Source organism: Prenolepis imparis, unplaced genomic scaffold (genome assembly GCF_030444845.1).
Source record: "Prenolepis imparis isolate NDT839.2.m4 unplaced genomic scaffold, iyPreImpa1.0 SCAF_3, whole genome shotgun sequence".
Taxonomy (NCBI): Eukaryota; Metazoa; Arthropoda; class Insecta; order Hymenoptera; family Formicidae; genus Prenolepis; species Prenolepis imparis.
Window position 1 is genome coordinate 16,479,687 of NW_028141161.1, and position 19,459 is coordinate 16,499,145.

The 19,459-nt window shown below is 44.4% G+C and overlaps 1 protein-coding gene across 21 annotated transcripts in view; it reads left to right on the top strand.

Annotated features, from left to right (window-relative positions):
• Positions 1 to 19,459, top strand: part of Eph (Eph receptor tyrosine kinase) — a 92,605-nt gene that overhangs the window by 20,282 nt on the left and 52,864 nt on the right. For all 21 annotated transcript variants that reach the window (XM_083035154.1, XM_083035156.1, XM_083035155.1 and 18 more), the window contains exon 2: positions 13,127 to 13,880. In XM_083035154.1, coding sequence (XP_082891280.1) covers positions 13,751 to 13,880 — 130 coding nt within the window. In that variant the 5' untranslated portion in view covers positions 13,127 to 13,750. The remainder of the gene's footprint in view (positions 1 to 13,126; positions 13,881 to 19,459) is intronic.

The following is a 19,459-nucleotide window of genomic DNA, read 5'->3' on the forward strand; positions in this document are numbered from 1 at the left end:
AACTCTCCTCTCTCACTTCCCATCCTTCTCCTCTCGTTTCAGCCGGCTCCCTTCTTTACCTTTTCTCTCCGTCCTTCGCCCTCTTTCCACCTCTTTCCGTCCTTTTCGCCCTAACCGACTTAGTTCTACCTGAGTCGCCCAAGTCTCTCCCGCGGCTTCGCTACCCTTTACTTCTATCTAAAGGTCCGTTTATACCATATGAGCGTGTGAATAGAGATGTGATTAAAGCTGAACGAATGTGCTCCCTTGTAAAAGGACGATAAATCAATAAATTATTAACGAATATCCGTATTAAAGTTATTTTGAAACTCTGTACATTCAAAAACGAATAAACTTTATATATTAATATCGCTGTTAATTATCGCTGCATATCACATCCTACCAAATCCAATAATAAATTAATAAATTCCTATATTTTAACTGATATTGTGTGTAGATGAACGATAATATTCTCGATTTAATTGAGGAATATGAAACGGAATTTGTATATGAGAGAGAAAGAGAGAGATTCTCTGCTTTATGAATTTTATTATAATACAATTTTAAATCCCACAAGTTACAATGCACGGTAATTGAGAAATAAGATTCTTAGCATCACAATGCATGTCAAATAAGGCCTGGACCGTTGCCAGAGAAATTCATTCGCGATAAGTGCGGACGCACCTTTACGTTCCATTATCTGTCTCTCGTCCTCTTCCTCGCCGCTTTCCTCTTTTCGCTAGCGATGCCTCTCGTAATTGGCGTGACACGCTCTCCCATTCCTTCGTTCTATGAGACTCCGCGGGAGAAGCGGAGCGTACGGGCGATACCCTCTACGTCGTCCTCCGTCCTCGAGGACCCGACGCGATGCCAAGGTTAGCGTATATATAGTGTCGCGTATATACATATATTCCCGATGACGGATATAGTAAGAAGATTCTTCGAGTTGTCCCGCTCCGTTTTACATAAAATTATTTTTCGCGTATTTGTCGCGTTCGGCGGTGATTCTTTATTTATGGAAATATTTTGACAAAACGAGGAGAGAAAAGCAAATTCGCCGAGGGTTTGAACGAAATTCACGCTACAAACGCTCATGTAATTCAGTTAGAAATACATAGCGGAATTTGTAATGAAGAATGTTGGAGATGAATTTTAACCCTCTCTCCCTCTCTTTCTCTTTCTCTTTCTCTTTCTTTCTAGGGAAGAGTTTCTGCATACTTTCCAGTACACAACCACGGCTTTGTGTATCGCGGTTTCCCGCGACGACCCGTCCGGGCCCTATTCACGTTTATGTTAATTCCACAAACGAGCGGTATTCATAGAGCCAAGATACGCGACATAAAAATTTCGTATGCAATTTTCTCCGGGAACGCGCGCGCATAATCGCGGAAAAGGAGACGCACCGACGAATCGGCATTAAGTTTTCCCGTTTGGCTGTGCGCGATCGAATTTTTCGCGCGCGGCAAAACTCGATGATTTATTATTAATGAACGGCGGACCTGACTTTCGAAGGAAACCATTAATTATCGAGCCGTGCAGATTGCCGCGAAACCGCGCTCGCTCGACCAGGAGACCCGACCGAGACTGTCGTGACCTCGTTTCCAACTGCAAATTATAACTTACGGGCTTTGCATTATTTCCCATCCCTCGTGTCTCGGGCTCCTTGAATGCACGAATATACGCTGTCGCGTGATCCGTGCGCGCACGGTGGTTCTCTACTTTTTTTTTTTTTTTCTTTTGGGCCGGATTAAATCGCGAAGTCATCTGTATAGTCTCCCCGTAATTTATTCCGAGAAACTTCGTCGATATGTCCACGGCCATGAGCCATCGGGAGAGGGAAGGATGTGGCTTAAGCGATGCCAAAACGATAGCTCGATTTCCGATAATTGCTCGATCGATCCAGTGACAGTGCTATCCTCTCCCTCACCCGCTCCCTTTTGACATCTAGCTGGTTTTTCGGCTTTTTCAGCGAGGAAAAATATCGTACTCGATACCGCGTCCGACGCGAATTGCGCGTCTCGTCAATCGCCCGGTATTATTTAACCGTCTGTATCGCGTGAATAACCGCGCGCGTTTACCCTCCGCTTTATCCCCTTTTCTTTTGCCTTCCCTTTTCTTCTCTTTTATCGCTCACCGACACACAGCGGGTAACCGATAGTTGGATCATACGAGTATATTGCATACGATCGATTCAACGGGAGAACCCGAGAGAAAAGGGGACCTCGCCGCATATAGGTAAATGTAAAAAAATGAGGTTGCGTGGCAGAAGGTGGAGGGAGGGAAGGGTCATCATAACAATACAATAATAACTCAACCGGAAATAACTATTATTTTGGTTACACATACTAATACGATTTATTTGTTTAATCTATTAAAGCCCCATTGTATACCATACACACATTATTGTTATCTCTATTTAAATGAAACAAAAGGCATGTTTCAAAATTGTTAAGTTTTACATACATATATAAGAATTCTAAAAATAATTTTGTTCTTTAACGCCGAGTTAAACCGAGATCCTGTACAAAAAACGAACTTGTAAGTAATAAGTCGATACATGTGGAAGGAAAAAAAAATTTGTCGCCCGAGGGACTAGTTTCTCAACCCCTCTCAAGATCCTCCGCCAAAGATTTTCGATGGAGGGATTAATCGTGACACGAGTACGACATCACAAACTCGCGTCGCGTCGTCTCGGTATCGCGCGCGTGAGAGACTTGGATAAAGTCTCTGCCCGTCACGACCCAGTAATCGCGGCCGTCATCAGTCGTCGGAGGAGAGAAGTGTAGCGCGCGGGTATCAGCTGTTGCTTCTCCTCTCCTCTGACTTCTGCCCGGCTGACTTACCTCGCTCGTTTCGCCGCGCGCATGCCGCGGCCCTTCAGGGTCATTAAGAATCCATTAAGAGTTTTCCAAACTCGGGAAACTAAATATAAACTAAGCGGCCGCGAACGTAGCAGGTGGCGTCTTAAGCGACGCTCGTACAAAAAGGTACGGAGCGAGGAAGAGCACTTTGACTGGACGAGGATAGGAAATGTGCTTATTCTTTCTTCAGGGACAGCCCCCTCGAGTTGATGGAAGGATTGTAATATTAGGCGTATATCTAGTTTCTCTCTTTTTCTTTTTCTGGATTGATCTATAACACTGACACTTTTAGGATATAATTATCATGATGGCGTTTCTAACAGGCGATAATTCGTTTAGTTAACCAGATAATATATTTTCTCAATAGATACCAATCAATATCGTACGCAGTTAATTATCCGATTACACAGTTCTATCGCTTACAATTAGATATACATACAATGAGCCGCAATTCTTCGGACATGTAAAGTTGTCTGGTGGAAACAATAGATTCGCGCGGGTAACAGAGAATCTGGGTCATACAGAAAATAATGCTTGACGTCATAACATTCGGACGAGAATTTCGATTACATAAATATCGCGTGATACGAAATGCATCACTTGGAATGTATACCGTGCTCGTGACATCTCTCGCAGAAGCCGACGAGTGAAAGTTTATTTCCGTCTCTTGATCGACGAGCGATCCTACTCGGAATAGAGTTTTATCTATCGTCGGGTGAAAGTTTTCCTATAGGGACACCGCACGGTGGATTTAATTGAAAACTGTCCGGAAGACCGCCGAGAGATTCGTTTTACAGACGCGATATACTCGGATAAATATATATACATGTTCCTTTCTCATTCACGGAAAATTAATCATCTATTCACGCGCGTCGTGCCTTTGTCCTTGGGCGATTAAGTCCAGGCGATATTCTCACAATCTCCTCGACCGGCCAGATATCTGCCGTCTCGCGATTTCGACATGCATGCTATGTGTATGTATGTATGTATGTATGTATGTGCGTGCGTGTGTGTCTCTCACGAGGACAGCCTGTCGGACACCGGAGCTGGATAACATTCCTTCGGCATTTTTCACCGATTCCTTTTTGCACCGGGTCCCCTTTCTTCGTCATCGTTGGCCCTGCACTCTCCGCGGCGTTCTGATTGTACCAGTAATCGAGGTCGTTAATCACTGTTATTTGTCGCGCGGCGACGCCGGAAGCGCCTCGGTACCGCCGAGGTCGCGGTTAACGAGAAAAATAGACACGGGGAGCATTTACAGAACGGAACGAGTGAATGTCGGGGAATGTCGCGAGTGCCCAGGCATCGGATCGGCACGAAAGAGAAACGAAATTGAGGAAAGACGAAGGAAAATTTACTCGCGACCAATTTCCTCCGGGACCTCTCGTTGACCGTTTCCATTTCCGTTTCTTAACAGAGATACGAATCTCTAATGCTTAACCGCGAGTCGCTTATAGTTTCCTATCTTACGTATCAAAGAGAGCGAGAAATTGACTCCGAATGAATGAAAAACTTTATCTCTTCCTCCTCTCACAATTTCCTATATAATCTGTCGATATTAATTAAAAGTGCTGAAATGTACAGATTTTACGGTTAATTAAAAAGTACCTATAGCGATCGATATAACTGCTTTGATCATTCCAATAAAGATTACATCTTTATCATTAAATAACGCCATTAAAATATCTCTTACGAGCATTTATTAATTCATTAAATTTGTATTTACATTTCTACATTTATTAGCTCTATAATAATTTGCGAAAAATAAGATTTCTTTCTTTTATTAACTTTATTTCATCGATATATGGGGATCTCTTTCGGGATTATATATATGTCTCTATATTTTAAAGTGTTCCCACATAAACTGGTACTAAGAGGACACTGTCGCACTATAGCCTAAAATTGCGGGCGAACCTCGCCGGGGTCATTACGATCGAGTGCATGTCTAACGAACGGTTACTCGTTAATGGAACTATTCCCCCATTGAGGATCATCCGTGGCACCGCGTGTGGGGTTGCGGACGGAAACCCCATGCTGCCTTCGTTTCCTCTGGGACGAGCTCCACGCCAGCCTGGGCGTCTGGAACCCCTCCTTGTATTCCCAAATCTCTCTCTCTTTCTCGATCGCATTGCACGAATGTTATTCCCGACGTGATCCCGTTGGTGTTTCGCCGCTTAATTAGAAAAAATAAACCAACACTGCGGTTGTTTTTCGCTCGCGACTGGTTGTTTACGGATTCGAAGTAACGTTTCGACTCGATGACATCGGTGAAAACAACTACACGAATATCAGTTATGACATAACGATTTGACTTTTCTTTATATTTTTTAGTTGCGACATACATTTGGGAAAATAGAACTATGTACGAGTATATAAATGCTAACGTTTAAAGTTTATTCGTTTTTGCAAGTATATATAATAAGAAGTTTATACTTCTGTAAAAAAAATTACAGAATTACATGAAAAATAAGTATACAATTACGTATATAATAAATAATAAAAATGTATAATATTTCTATTATTTATTATAGTTATATATTTTACATTTATTGTTTATGTAATTTTACATATTCTTTTACAGTGTAGAAAATAGAATTTATCTCGACAAGCAATTTCATGATATGTGTATTTGATATTATTTTAATTATTACATTTACTCTTATTATATGCATAATAAAACAAAGTTAGTGACACCTATGATGAATATGCGTTTCAGCGCAATTTTTATTTTTATGTCTGGGAATGCCATTTAGATTTAAAATTTCTATAAATCCGGAATTTCTTTTTTTGTAAAATAATCTTCTACAAACATCTGCATTTTTATCATCGAAATGTGTTATTTGCAAAAAAGAAAAAAAAGATAACGTAATACAATATTTCAGTTTCTGTTTTTGCGGAATAAACAAAAACTTGTTTTATTAAACACGAGAGATATCTGCTTTATTTGTCATGATACTAAAGAAGTAAACTGGAATTTCGTCGGATAGATCGTCCCTATAGAATCGAAGGGCGTATATAAATCCTGGGTCAGAATACGAGCGAAACCACAGTCGTGACCGACGGTGCGCGTCTTAGGGAGGGGGAAAGTAAACGGAGACGAGATGTGAATGAAAATATTTCTCGCAGGAGCGCGAGGTCGTATACGCAATAGAGACAGGAGGGTGAAGTATCTGCTCGGTCAGTTAGGAGAAACATCCCGAGAGAAGCCTCGAGGGATCGCGCGGGGAAAACAGGGCGTTCAGGGACCCTCCATATGTCACAGGACGATGCTATCCTGATGTCGGGACATGGTCCGATCTGCGCAAAAATGCGGGGAGAATTGTACGAGTGCGGGAGAGATTCGGGCGGAAGATGAGAGGGAGGCGAACGCGGAGGGAGAGAAAAGGAGAGAAAAAACTTCGGATAAGCCGGAAGTGTACGCTACGAATTACGCGCTAGAGAATATACATGGTCTTTTTTTCCGTGGCAAACATCCTTTTCTCCTTCCTTTTTTTCTTTCGTCGCTCAGTAAATCATCCGGATAAAGGAAAACGCGGAGGAGGAAGCGGAACGGCAAATTGTGTCGTCTTCGAGAAGGAAGCGATAATTTCTAGGATTCGCGTATAACTCTCGCGTTCTAGTCTCTGCCAGACGGAAAGAAGGGGAGGAAGGCCTAATAATGCCCCTAGGGTACAAAACAGAGATGTAGTCCTTTGAGGAATAATTTTATTCCGGGGGAGAGAGAACTTGAATCTCTTTCTCTCTCTCTCCCTCTCTCTTTTAGCGTCGCGACGGCGACTGACAAAAGCGTTTTAGCCCATGAGAAGCTTCAAACTTTCCAGTCGAGAACTTCGCCTTCCGCGCCTGTTATTTATTGGATAAAGTAAGTACGCGTCGTTTCGCCGACAACGACGACGGCCGAAGATACAAGTTTTCCTCCTCCGACCTCTCTCTGCCGCTTGTAGTCAGTTATAATTTAACTTGGGGTATTAATGCCCCTAATTATTAAAAAGTAGCGAACGCGATGAGAGACCGTGTATCGATTTCTCGGAAAGAGCCGTTCAAACACGCTGAGAATTTGTTAAAATTTTATGCGTGCGGAAAGAAAAAAAATGAAGGAAACAAATTTCCCTTTGCCCGATCCACGTCGTATTTATCTGCCTATTTCTGTCAAGTATATATCATTGTAGTTATCCGCCTAGTTGATAATGTATCCAGAAAATCTCTTTCATAAAATAAAAAAGAAACACGTCTGTGTAATGTCTCTGGGGAATGATGAACTATACCTCGCGCGCCGAGCTAGCATAAAACTAAATATAGCGGAAAGAGACAATCCAACAGTGAAGGGCGTAGGAAGAGAGAAGGGAAACGGGGGCGGAGAGATACCCCGACAAAAGGACAGTGCGAGAATTAAAGGGAGCGAGATAGAGAGAGAGGGAGAAGAAACGAAAGCCATATGGCCCTAGACATAGTGCGTGCCCACGAAAGTAGCAACGGAAGAAGAAACGCCAGCGACGAACAACGACTCTCGGAGTTTCGTTCGAGCCCTCGTGAAATATAGAACTGTTGGAGCCCCTTGAGTAAAATTATGAGGCACGCGAGAGAGCTAGCGGTCTCATGAGAGAGCCCATTGCCCGAAAAGACCGCGAGTATATCATCGCGCACACGCACTCGCGCGTCGATACGGAAAGATACGCGTGTGCGCGTCTCGAAGGATCTCGTTTCCGTGCGTGTATCATTTCACGATACTTAACGCAATCCGGAGACGCGAAGCCGCGACGATGAGCTTATCGTCCAGATTAGAGACGTATAAATTACGACGCGCGTAAGCACACTCTGTCGTTATCCGGGTGCGTATGTTCTTCTTCTTTCTTCTTCTTTCTTCTTTCTGACGTAGATAAAGGGTGGGAGAAAGGGATTCTATTCCGCCGTGCGAAGGGCTCGAGAAAAGCCGAAGAGACCGCTAATGGTTGAACTATTTTGACGTATGCGAACAGCGTACAGAACGTTTGTCACGACACGTCACGGATAAACGGGGGGAAACGTGGATTAAGCTATCACCTGGCGGCAGTCCCAGAGAGATTCTGTCCTCCTTTCCGTTTCTTCTTCTTCTTCTTCTCTCTCTCTTTTCCTCCGTTTTCCTTTATTCCTCGATTATCCCCTCTGGTGAAAACGCGATAAAGATTCGCTCGACTCCGTTGAAGCAGATTCTTTTGCCGTGAGCGGAAAAGGAATGGAGGTGAGGATCGCGTGACTGATCACTGATGAACTCCGCGGAGGCCATTAGCTTTATCATCGGCTGTCCAGTTGCATGCTGGACGACGCACGATAAGAAAAACCTACTGCTTTTTTCTCGTTACTTTTAGTTCCGCCCGAACGACTCATATTTGTCTCTCTAAGTTTCACTATATATCGCTCGAGAATAGCGTTCTTTGGTTTCGTATTACGCTCGCACGTATCACATTTATCAAATAAGCTTCAATTGAGCCTTTCCTTAATCTTGAGGATATTGAAGCTTTTACAAGAAAAGTTTATTTTCATTATTTATTTTATATATATATATATATACATACATATATTCTTTTTATTATTCTATACGCATTACGATTTCTCATAAATTTATCTTTGAAAGATATCCATGTGTGTTGCAAGGAAGCGGTCTAAGCTAAGTAACGAGAAAGCATAAAAACGTATGTAATCAGAAATGCCGATGTTGATTATAGCGGAATGCTAATGAATGGGGCGAGTCTTATTTCTTATATTTCAGGCGCTCGTGTAAATGTCAGTTTCCTTTACGCGGATGGTTCGTTTAGATAATCTCTCCGAGCCTCGATCACGAAGGCTATTTATGGATCATGCGAATGTTCAGCGCACACACACGCGCAAGTGCGCGTACCATCTTTGTATTTAAATCTCTTCAACGCGGACAGCTTTCACGTGCGCATTCATAACGGACGGAACCGGATGTTTTGTCTCTTAAACGAATGCATTATCGCGCGCGCGCGAGGGATCAAACATTTTTCCCATAATATATCCGGTGTCCGATTGGATCTTCCAACGAGGATCGGTTCGAATACAATAGGACCTCGATTACAGCAACACGGCGATACAACGCGATGCGCTCAGGTTGCACGAAATCTTAATTAAACATGGACGAGAAAATCGATACGCGTTGCGTCTCTCGATCGGATCTCAGACTTGCTCGATGCAGCATTACGGGAGCTCGCATGGTTCACTTTCACCTAGCAGAAACGACCGAGCCAATTGCGAAATTCTCGCGGTTTTATGTATCGACAATCTTGAGATACGTTCGCGTTTGCAAATCGATACTCGCCGCGATTTACGCAGTACTTAATTCGTACGATATAATCACTAATTTTATAAATTGACGAATAATATACAATTGACAAAATTGTAGCAAACATGGCAATTAAATCTTATCAGTACTTTGTGTTTTTAATTGCATATTTAATGCGCGACGTGATAGTTGAGTGTCGACGGTGATGTGTGTTGAAAGAAAAATCTTTTTTTTTTCTCTCTCTCCTTATTCTCATCAGCGTAAACGCACGATCCTGAAATCGAGAAGATAGACGGCTCGAGTTAGAGAAACGAAAATAAATAGCGGAGTTAATCAAACTAAGCAAACGAGAAACTCAAAGAAAGATAGAAAAGAAAAGGAGATGGCGTAATAAGGTTTCAAAGCGTTGTTTTAAAATTCTTATCGCTACAAACATATCGCGCAATAAAATCTCGAATAAAAAGATCGTGGACGAAGATTTAAAAAAGTGGACCTGATCACGCGATGGCCGCCTTAACGACGATGTTCTCTCATTTATCAAGAATGGAAGTTGTCTCGCTTCTTGCGTCTATCCGTCACTCGTTAACCGGACGATCGTTACTATCGTAAAAGGTGAGACGGAAAAAGAGCGTAAAAAAAAGTAAGATCGGGTAGAAAGACGTAGTTTTGGAAAAATAATAGCGCCCGGATCGCCTCCGGAGAGTGGCAATCGTTCAAGGTATAATAATTTCGAGGAACCCCCTCTCTTTTCTCTCCTACGCCCCCTTCGCACACGTTTCCTCCGCTCGTCGTCCTGCTCTTCGTTCATGTCTCTGCGCTGCTTCTCCCGAGTCTTTTTCTTTGTTACGTTTACGAGTCTCCTCGGATCCGGAGTGAAACCGTGCGCCGCTCCTTCCGCCCGTGTTTCTCCTTCTTCTCTATCTCTTCCCGTCCGCACGCGGCATGCCTCGGTGAAATAAATCCGTGTATTCCGGAGGGTCTTAAATTCAACCGGAAATAGAATTTGTCCCGGGGCGGTCACGGGAGTCGGCACGAGGAAAGTCTGACGAAACGCTGGAAACAAGAAGAATCGAACGAAAGCGAGAGCCCGCCTGAGTAGCGACGAAGAAGAACAAGAAAAGGAGATGAGCGAGAACTCTGCACGTGGCTCGGCGAAATTATTCCGATGCTTTCTGTAGACGGCGAAAAGATGTTGCATAAAAGATAAAAAATTATAAAAAATTCGTTTCGTAAAAAATGAGAGCAAACTTTAACTTATTCCGTTAATTGAAATTAAGATTGTTCCGGCATATCAATTTTATCATACTTAATATGTACGCGAAAAGATTACTGATAAAAGTAAAAAAATTTCCTACCGTAAAAGAATGTAATGTCTTACTACATTAAAATAAACGGATTAAAAGAACCACTATCGAATGCGTAGAACACGTTTTAAGATCAATCACTATAAATTGAACGACGAGCTTCCGTTACGTGCGTGATTGGATATTTTTATCTTCGAGTACAGCGTGACAATCAAACTGTCATCCATCATGTTTCGGAGATAGAGACTTCCTTTCGGATAACAAACTTCTTCGGGATAAGTTCCGTAAAAGAGTGCCAGGGAACGTCTTAATCTGGATAGAAACCTGGCTGCGGCGAAAGTTTTTCGCAGAGTTGTGCGGGAAGAGTAGTCGGAGGGTTTGCGGCGGATGGATGGAAGCGCGAAGGAGAAAGGGAGGAAAGCTTTTCACCTTGAAAGGAGGCAAGTGCACTCGAAGATATCCCCGAAAGCCGAAGAGAGGCATTGTACACAGTATATGTATGTATCAGAGACTCTCTCTCTCTCTCTCTCTCAATCTTTCGGTTGCACCACCCTGTGACGGGCGAGTTTCGCGGCTTGACGCGAAACTCGTTGGAAGAGACGCGGCATCGCACAGAGGCAGGGCTTAAAATTTTCACGAGCCACTCGAGAGTCGGGCGGCCTCCTCCGCCTCCCGAAATCTGCAATTTGGCGTACCTACCTACCTGGGTGGCGGATATTATACGCGGAAAGAGGTCTGGCCCGGAAGAGAAAGAGAAAGAGAGAGAAAGAGACGCTAGAGGCCTTTGCTCGTTGAAGAAGGTGGCCAACCACCTACCGAGTGGACCTGCTAGCGGGAGAAACGATCCTCGTCGTGTTTACGTCTGCTTTTCGGAGGAAGTAAAAAGTAACCGGCATGGAGACGCGGGGATTGGACAAGGGAAAAAAATGGAAAATAGTGGCTCTTCTCAAAGGTACTCTAGATACCCGCCTACCGAGCAGCCATCCTCTTTCTCGTCCTCCATCACTACTTCAATCTTTTTATCTCTCTCTCTCTTTCTCATGCTCTCACTTGAGACGAGCAAAGCTGTTTTCGGCAATTTCTTTAGCGGGTCTTATCAAAAAAGTAAAAAAGCAGATCGGATGAAAGAAAGTACCACGGATTTCTAGCCCGTTCCGAAGAGGAAGTCGTTTTGAAGTGGGAAGGGATGAAACGGAAAGGACGATGGAGGAGGCCCGAAGAGAAGTGCGTCGGAGGAAAAGGAGGACATCTTAGATTTTTGACGAGACCACTCGTCGAGCAACAGTACAGAACGAATGATACCACAAGCGGTTGGTAGCCGAGCTAGGAGGCGCTACCTGGCGCGCTGAACTCAGTCGCAACTGAGCGGCAGCGGCGGCGTTTTACTGAAGTCTGCAATTTCGCGGATGCATCTTGGCTGACCTGGCTAGAATCGGAGAGAAGGGGAAGAAGCGAGAGAAGGTCTTTGCCCGCTTTAGAAGAACTTCTAAAGAGTGCCTACCGCCTCTCTCGCTCGTTCTGATTTTTTCTTTCCCTTTTTCTCTCTCTCCTTTCATCGCTTTCTTTCGCTCTCTCGTTCTCTCCGACACTCTTGCTCTTTTCCGCCTCTTTGCATTTCGGCACTTTAGAATTTCGTTCCTACTTCGATTCTCGCGCCCGCGCTTTCTCGCACACGCGGCACCCTCTGTCTTTCCTCTCTTCTGTCTTGTTCCTCTCGTTTCATCGAAGAATAGCGAGTCAGACCTTAGAGCCTACCAGAGAAAACGAAAGACAGTGTGCCGAAAAGGGACGGTCGATACTTTACTCTCTCTTTCTCTCGTTTTCTGTTTCTCTCTTTATCTCTTTCTCTCTCCCTGCCATGTCGCGTTCTCTACGAGCACGAGAAGAACAGAAGTCGAAGATGGTGGAGGCGAGAAGGAGACGGATAAACGCATGGTATTGATCCTGAAACCTCTTACCCTCCCTCCCGTTCCACCTTATCCCGACACCCTTCCACTATCGTGATGAACCCTAAAGTTTTGTGTTTGGAGTTTTCGCCCCTTTTCCTATTTTTTTTTATTCTCGCCATTCTCGCATCCTGTCGTTGTTACTACTGTTTTCTTTTTCACACATGGTAATTGACCATTGGACAGTAACGAATTCCGGTATTGCCGGAACCCTTCGCCAATACAATGCAAGTTGACCTTGAACTCGAGCTATATGTCGTTTGCGGCCTTTACTTTCTTTCTTTCATATGTGGCATATTTTTCTGACCATTGCCAAACCTGAATCAGATACTAAACATTTTTAAAGGAACAACACATGTAGAAAGAAAGAATGTCTTACGATGTTTTCTTCTTACTTTTTTATATTCTTATTAGCAATCAGGAAATGTGATGATTATTTATTATATAAATAATGTTAATTTATTAAAAAGACAAAAATATTTCCGCATAAATCAACGAACTCTGTATAATTAAAACTTATATTTTAATGAGAATTATGAAAATGATATCGTGTTTTTGCGACAAGTTATCAGAAGAGGTAAAAAAAACAAATAAATATAATTCTGCCTTTTCATTCATGCGAGCGATAAAAACTATGTTGTTGTATATATTTATATATATATATAGAAATTTTGATAAAGGAAAATGTGATAGCACAACAAAGCAGAACACAATTGGTTCCAGATTTTAATTAATACGATTCATTTTTATTTTTTTCAGATTCAACAGCCACCTCTCTTCGTTTGTCAGCGATTAGAGACTTCAATCCACATCGAAGAATCAAACTTGGCAAAGTGTGAGATTGAAAAGTCTATCATACAACTGTATCACCATGTAAAGTAAACGGAAAGAATTAATTTCCGCTGGCCATATTAAAAAGAAAAACACGTGTTATGGATGAAGCGAAGCGACGAGTAGATGCGTGTTCGGCTCGATACTAGTTATTACGTGCATCGTCGAATTCATAACATTGCTTCAAAGTCATTACGGAGTCAAGAACGTATATTAACGAACGTGTGATCGCGAGTGCGCCGGAAGAGGAATTCTGAAAATAGAGAAAAGCGGCAGCCGCGGAAATAACGATAAACTGGAGCATAAGCGGGCGAGGAAAGCTGTGGCCGGTGAAGAAGGCGGAGGTGGTGGGTGACAAAGAGGGTGGAGGAATTCGACGGTGGCGACCGGAGGTGGTGGTCGTGACGCGCAAGACGACGACGCGAGGCGCGAAGCCAAGCGTAGAAGAAGAGGCATGAGGAGGCGAGAGTGACGACGCTGCATCCTCGCGCTGATCGTGAGAGGACCGGCGGCTGTCCACTGCGGCAGTGTGGGGCCCACACGACGATAAGAATGGCCCCCTTCAATATGGCGGGCGTAGCAGGCCTTCTAGCCACCTGCGCCGCCGTTGCTGCTTCCGCTGCCCACCTTCTACCGTTGCTGCTGCTGCTAATCTGCCCGCGAGGGACCCAGGCGGATCAAGGTAAGCGCTCTCGTCCGTTCAGTTCTCTACCTTCTTTTACCTTACCTTCTTTTACCTTCTTCTGTCTACGTACTTACGTAGGGCTAATCAAGCCGAGATGATAGTCCACGGCGACACCTCGGGTCGCGATATATCGCGCCAATTGCCACTCTCGGATATATACTTAGCCAGATGTATCGGGTTAGCTAGAATCGAAGGTGCTTACCGCCGCCGCGTGATCGACCGATCTGTCGATTGTCTCAACGAAGAAAACCGAGTCTTTTACGATAACCGTTTTATCGTCAATCGGAATCGTGGACTTGATGACTTAATTAGCTCCGCATTGTCCGACGCGATTGCTTTCGTTTTAAAAATTAAAATATTTTTGGCTCGCGTTAATTGTCGCAATTTATTAAGAAGAATAATGTAACACAAGGTATTTCCAATTACGCGAAAGAAAATAAAAACATTTTTTTCGGAATACGATATAATGGAAAATAACGTGACATATATATTATCGCGAAGACAAATATTGATACGAATAGTAATTTGCGATACACTAATACGCGCAATATCTCTTTTATCCCTATCCGAGACATTGGTACGGTTCTTCTTTCGACTAACGGAGAAGCGAACGTAAGGGACACGTTAGTTCGCATCAAGTCGACGTTTCCTGACGCTCCGGTCGTAATTTTGCGGCGCGGCGGCCGCGTGATTTATTGCGCGGAGATGCTGAATACGAAGGAAAGAGAGAGAGAAAATAACCAAATTGCCACGACACTAATTACGTACGCACCGCTATACTTACTCACACGAATATCCTGGCGGCCGATCACGTGGCGACTACGAGTTTCTCTCTCTCTCTCTCGTCTACTTTAACTCACATTAGGCTATTATTTTATATATAATCCGTTCCTCTCTTTTTCTCACGAAACAAAAGTCCTCAAAACTCTTATTCAGCATTCCTTCTAATATCGTATCTGGATAAATATACAGCCGCGACTCTTTATACATTGTAGCTTTAATACGGATTATGAAAGAGCTATCATTATAAATTAGCAAAATATTTTACTCGGTAGTTTTTTTCTCAATCTAAACTACCTCGAACACATTTTACTTTAATAAGTATAGTCGAAAGGTCAAATATATATGTATATATATTTACGAGAAGAAAAATTTCAGACCCATTTACATTAAGTGCACGCTTTGTCTCATGTCCACTCTTAATCGCGATATAATTTCTCGTCGCATCGAGATTCACGACAGTGAACTTTTAATTTTCTTTTTTCTTCTCCCCTTGTTTTTTTTTTTTTTTTTTTTTTTTGCGAGCGTCGAGTCAGTGTCTCGAGGCGATGGATGTTGTTTGCTCGGATAAAGAATTCTTCTGTGCGCACTGCCCTCGTCCCGATCGTTGCGAACGTGATTTAACGGAGCCAAGATTGGCCTTCCAGTCCCATTATGCGTTTCTGAAGATCATCCACGCGGGCTACTTGGACCGTTTTCCATATTTTAACCGAAAAAAAGCCTGGCGCCTCCGGGCACCTTCGATGGCGCGCCCTCTCTTATTCCCCCCTTTCGTAGAGGGGAATAACGATAATTTCGTAATGCGGACCAATCTTCGGAATTGCGAGATCGTCCGAGGTGCTGGTAGTTAGCGTTCGGGGATTAAAAGGGGATCGTTTCGTCGCGCTTTTTGGGGACGGTCGGCGCGCCGGCTGCCCAAGACGTAGAGACGCCTCCACGAATTCGGCCAGCAAACTCGCGGTGTATCCCGCCTTATTTTATACGATGCGATTTTTGAGCGATTTTATGAAAAATAAAATGCACAAATTCTTATATATTTCGGACGAGAAACTATCAATATGCATGTGTACGCAGTAATGAGATTTTAATTTCTACATTAATTTTTCTTTACTAAATATTTATTATATACTTTAGTCTTGTGGAAAAAAAGAAACATAATTTATAATGTATAAAGCATATATTTTTATAAATTATTATATATTTTCCACAAGATATATGTATCTTCTCTAGCATGCAGAGGTATCTGCACTGCGCGCTTTACATAATCGATTAGATAATAATGAAATCGTGGCTAATCCACGTGCTCTCCTTGCTTCTGGCGAATTTTGGGGCTGACTCGGTTTCGAGATTTCCGGGTTACATCCTGCGATCGCGGCCACTGTGGAGTACCCGCGGCAAGTTTCTCCGGTGGCCCCTCGAGAGTTCTTCTCCCCCCCCCCCCTCACCGATACGTAACGCGTTTAATGGAACTTGCCAAGGATCCGTTCCCAGTGGACCGTGTCTGCCGATGGAGGCGGCTAACTTTGTTTCCCTCGACTCGCACGAAACGCGAGCTCCTCGTTATCCTTGCCCCCGCGATATCTGTGCGAAGCTCGCTTCTTTTCCTCCCCTTCCCCGTCCCTTCTCTCCTTTCCGTCGTCGTTGCCGTCGTCGCTAACATTTGCGAACTTTATCCTTCGATCGCGCTCGTGATCCCTAAGATGCGCGTCCATTACTTTAGTTCCCGAACTTTCAAATTTACAGGTACGAGCACCGCTCCGGTGCTTTGAGAGCATCGGTCGCTTCGAGAAAGAGAGAGAGTTTGGCTCGCGAAATACCTAGACTTAAAATTCTTCATCGGCGCGTGACGTCTCGCGAAATTGAATTCCTAAACTACCGGAATCGTGGATGCGCGCATCCTCCGATCTCTCCCCCGCGATATGAATCCTCGCTCTAGGTCAGCGTCTCTTTATCTTTTTTGACACAAAGAGAAATAGATAGTATATTTATTTTCTCAATATTCTGAATATGATTTCAACGTGTTTACATTCAAATAATCGAAACGATGGAAATACTTTCTTTACATTGGCATTTCTTGAATTCAATAGCATAACAGAAAAGAAATTGATCTATTATACATGGTTTAGCCTCGACTTTTCGTCCTTCCGATCGCGAAACGAGAACTCTTTCGAGAGTTTTAAACGAACCGAATCCTGTGTAACGTGGCGGTCGAGATTCAATTACTTTCTCGAAGTAAGGCCCATGAAGCGCGTTCGCTACCACCGTCCACTCGCGCTCCGAACTCATTTACCGTCCAGAAGCGAAGTCCATCGTTCGTTCTGCTCTCCGACGATGCGAGATCGCCCAGAGAGAGAGAGAGAGAGAGAGAGAGCCCCGGTGAAACCCCACCCAAGGCTCGAAACTTCCTTTCATTCGATTCCGTTGTACGTTAGCAGACATTAGTCGGGAGCCGGGAACGCGAAATCAGAAATGGACGAACGAATCGAAATTGCGATAGCGCGCAGGCGAAGAAGTCCAGTCGCTCCTATAATTGCGTCCCTCGCTAACTTCCCCGTTGATCCGTTTACCGTAAACGCATTAATCGATACCGCCCACTCGATGTACAGCTGTCTTCGAGTGGCCTGAGACGTTGATTAAATTTTAGCTAATCCCGTTCTCTACGAGCGATCCTTCGTCCTGTCCCTCATCGCGTCACGCGCGCGAGAGAGAGAATGATAGAAAGGAAGAGAGAATTTCCGAAACTCTCTCGAATGTCTCTAGCGTCTGTTGACGGGAGCGAGTTCCCTTGGCCGTCTTGGACCAGAGCAGTGAGGAAGAAGTTAGCGATTGCTCGACGCGGGAGCGACATCAGGATATCGGGAGCGAGGTAACCGGGAACGGGTCTCGCGAGAAGCAGTGCTCTCTTGCCGAGCAAACTCGATTGCCTCCGCGAAAAGGCAGAAAGACTCGTTCGAGCTGTGCTCGTGGTCGTGCGAGAGCCCAGCTCGTCGCTTTTATTCCTTCCTCCTTCGGCTCCTTGTCTCTTCCTTTCTCTCTTCGGCTGCTGCCTTCCTCTCTCTTCTCTCTTCCTTTCTCTCTCAGGGCACGGTGAGTAAGAGACGCGGCAACGCCGCAGGAATGCCCCCGGCCAACCCTCCCCCCTTCCACCAAGTGCATACCTGTACAACCTACTACTCTGATCCCGGGCCCCGACTGTACGCGAAGGAAGCCTGGCAGCATCCTATCGGTCCGACAAGGACGGAGTAGGACTTGTCCTCTATCGTCTGAGAAATGAAGGGGGAAGCTGAGGGAGAGAGAAAGACTACGCGGCCTGGCTCTCCTTATGTGTATGAGTGTACGCGAAGATAGGGCTTATGTGGCCTATGTACGCTTCCCCATACGCGAGGAAAAGATCACACGACGAATGTAGACTACTTTCATTGACCGAATCCGATAGAACGTTATGGCATTGCGATTGAAATGAGAAAGAGAAAAACAAGAGGGCGAGAGGAAGAGGAATTCACGGTGGAGGAATTCTCTTGATGCATTGATGCACATCGCGGCGAAGATGCACAAAAATGATCGTCTTACGAGTATTATGCACTCTTCTTCTCTTCCATTATGCAACATTGGGGGGGGGGAGATACGCGTTATCTTGTATTTAGTATCACTAAAGATATCGAGGAACGTTCTCGCCGTAAATAAAAATATTAAAGGATCTCGTATAAGGTGTTCGAAAGGACTGGGAGATGCGCGATAACGAATTTTACTGCAAATCACCTGTTCGATTTCGGCATCAATTGAGAATGAGAATGACGTTCGACGAGTTAATATATTCGAGCTATCGGGCGTCGTTATCGGGAACCTATCAACGTCTCCGATACCGCGTTTAACTTATATCTTGGAAAGATGTTGACTCTATTGATACCGATGGACGGGGGATACTGATTCCGGTTATCACATCGCCGCGTCGGTCGATCTTTCAAATCGGGTTCTGGCGCGCCCGAAAAAAAACTTTATATTTTTAACTCGACGTTGTCGCGCACCCTCCCGCGCCCTCGCGGAATATCAATGCGATTTAAATATTCAATATCATCGGCGACGTGCAATATCTGCCCAAGCTGTGGCACACGAGTCACAAAGGGTCGCCTCGGTATAACCTGCCAGAATAAAAATCAGTATTTTTTATCCCGAAGCTTTTTGTTTCGTCAGATGATTGGACGAAACCGCGCCTCTCCGCCGTTCATTCCTCTCTTGTTTTTTCTTTTTTTAATGCCGTTCTTATTTTTATAAATAGCAGGCCAAGCTTTCCGCAGCGGGACCAGTGCAATTTCACTTCCGCTGAAAGGAAACCGGTCATCGGTGGTCCTTTTGTCGCGCGCGCGCGTTTCCTCTTGGTAGATTTTCCGACTCGATCGCGGCCCGCAGAGACAAATAAACTTGTCAAACTCAGGGCGAGGTGGGAAAAACGCCAGAGAAAGACGGGGATCATATCTCGGTACACGTGTCTATGTGTATGTGTCTATAAACGCGCGCTTTGAACGTGTGCGTAACCTAGCGCAAAACGAGCATTGCGCGAGACGAAACGCGATATGCACGCACCGGGTACGCGAGTGGGCATAAATTTTAATCGCCGAGAAAAATCTCTCGAGTGAGACGGCGGCGGAGAGTGAGAGGTAGGAAGGGAGAAGAAGGACGTCGGTCAAGAAGAGAGGAGGAGACAAGCATAGAGATATATAGAGAAGTTAGGCATGCCGCCCAGAGTAAAACGCCTCGAATAGCGGGGGCCCGAAGTACGCCAACGAGGAACGACTCGT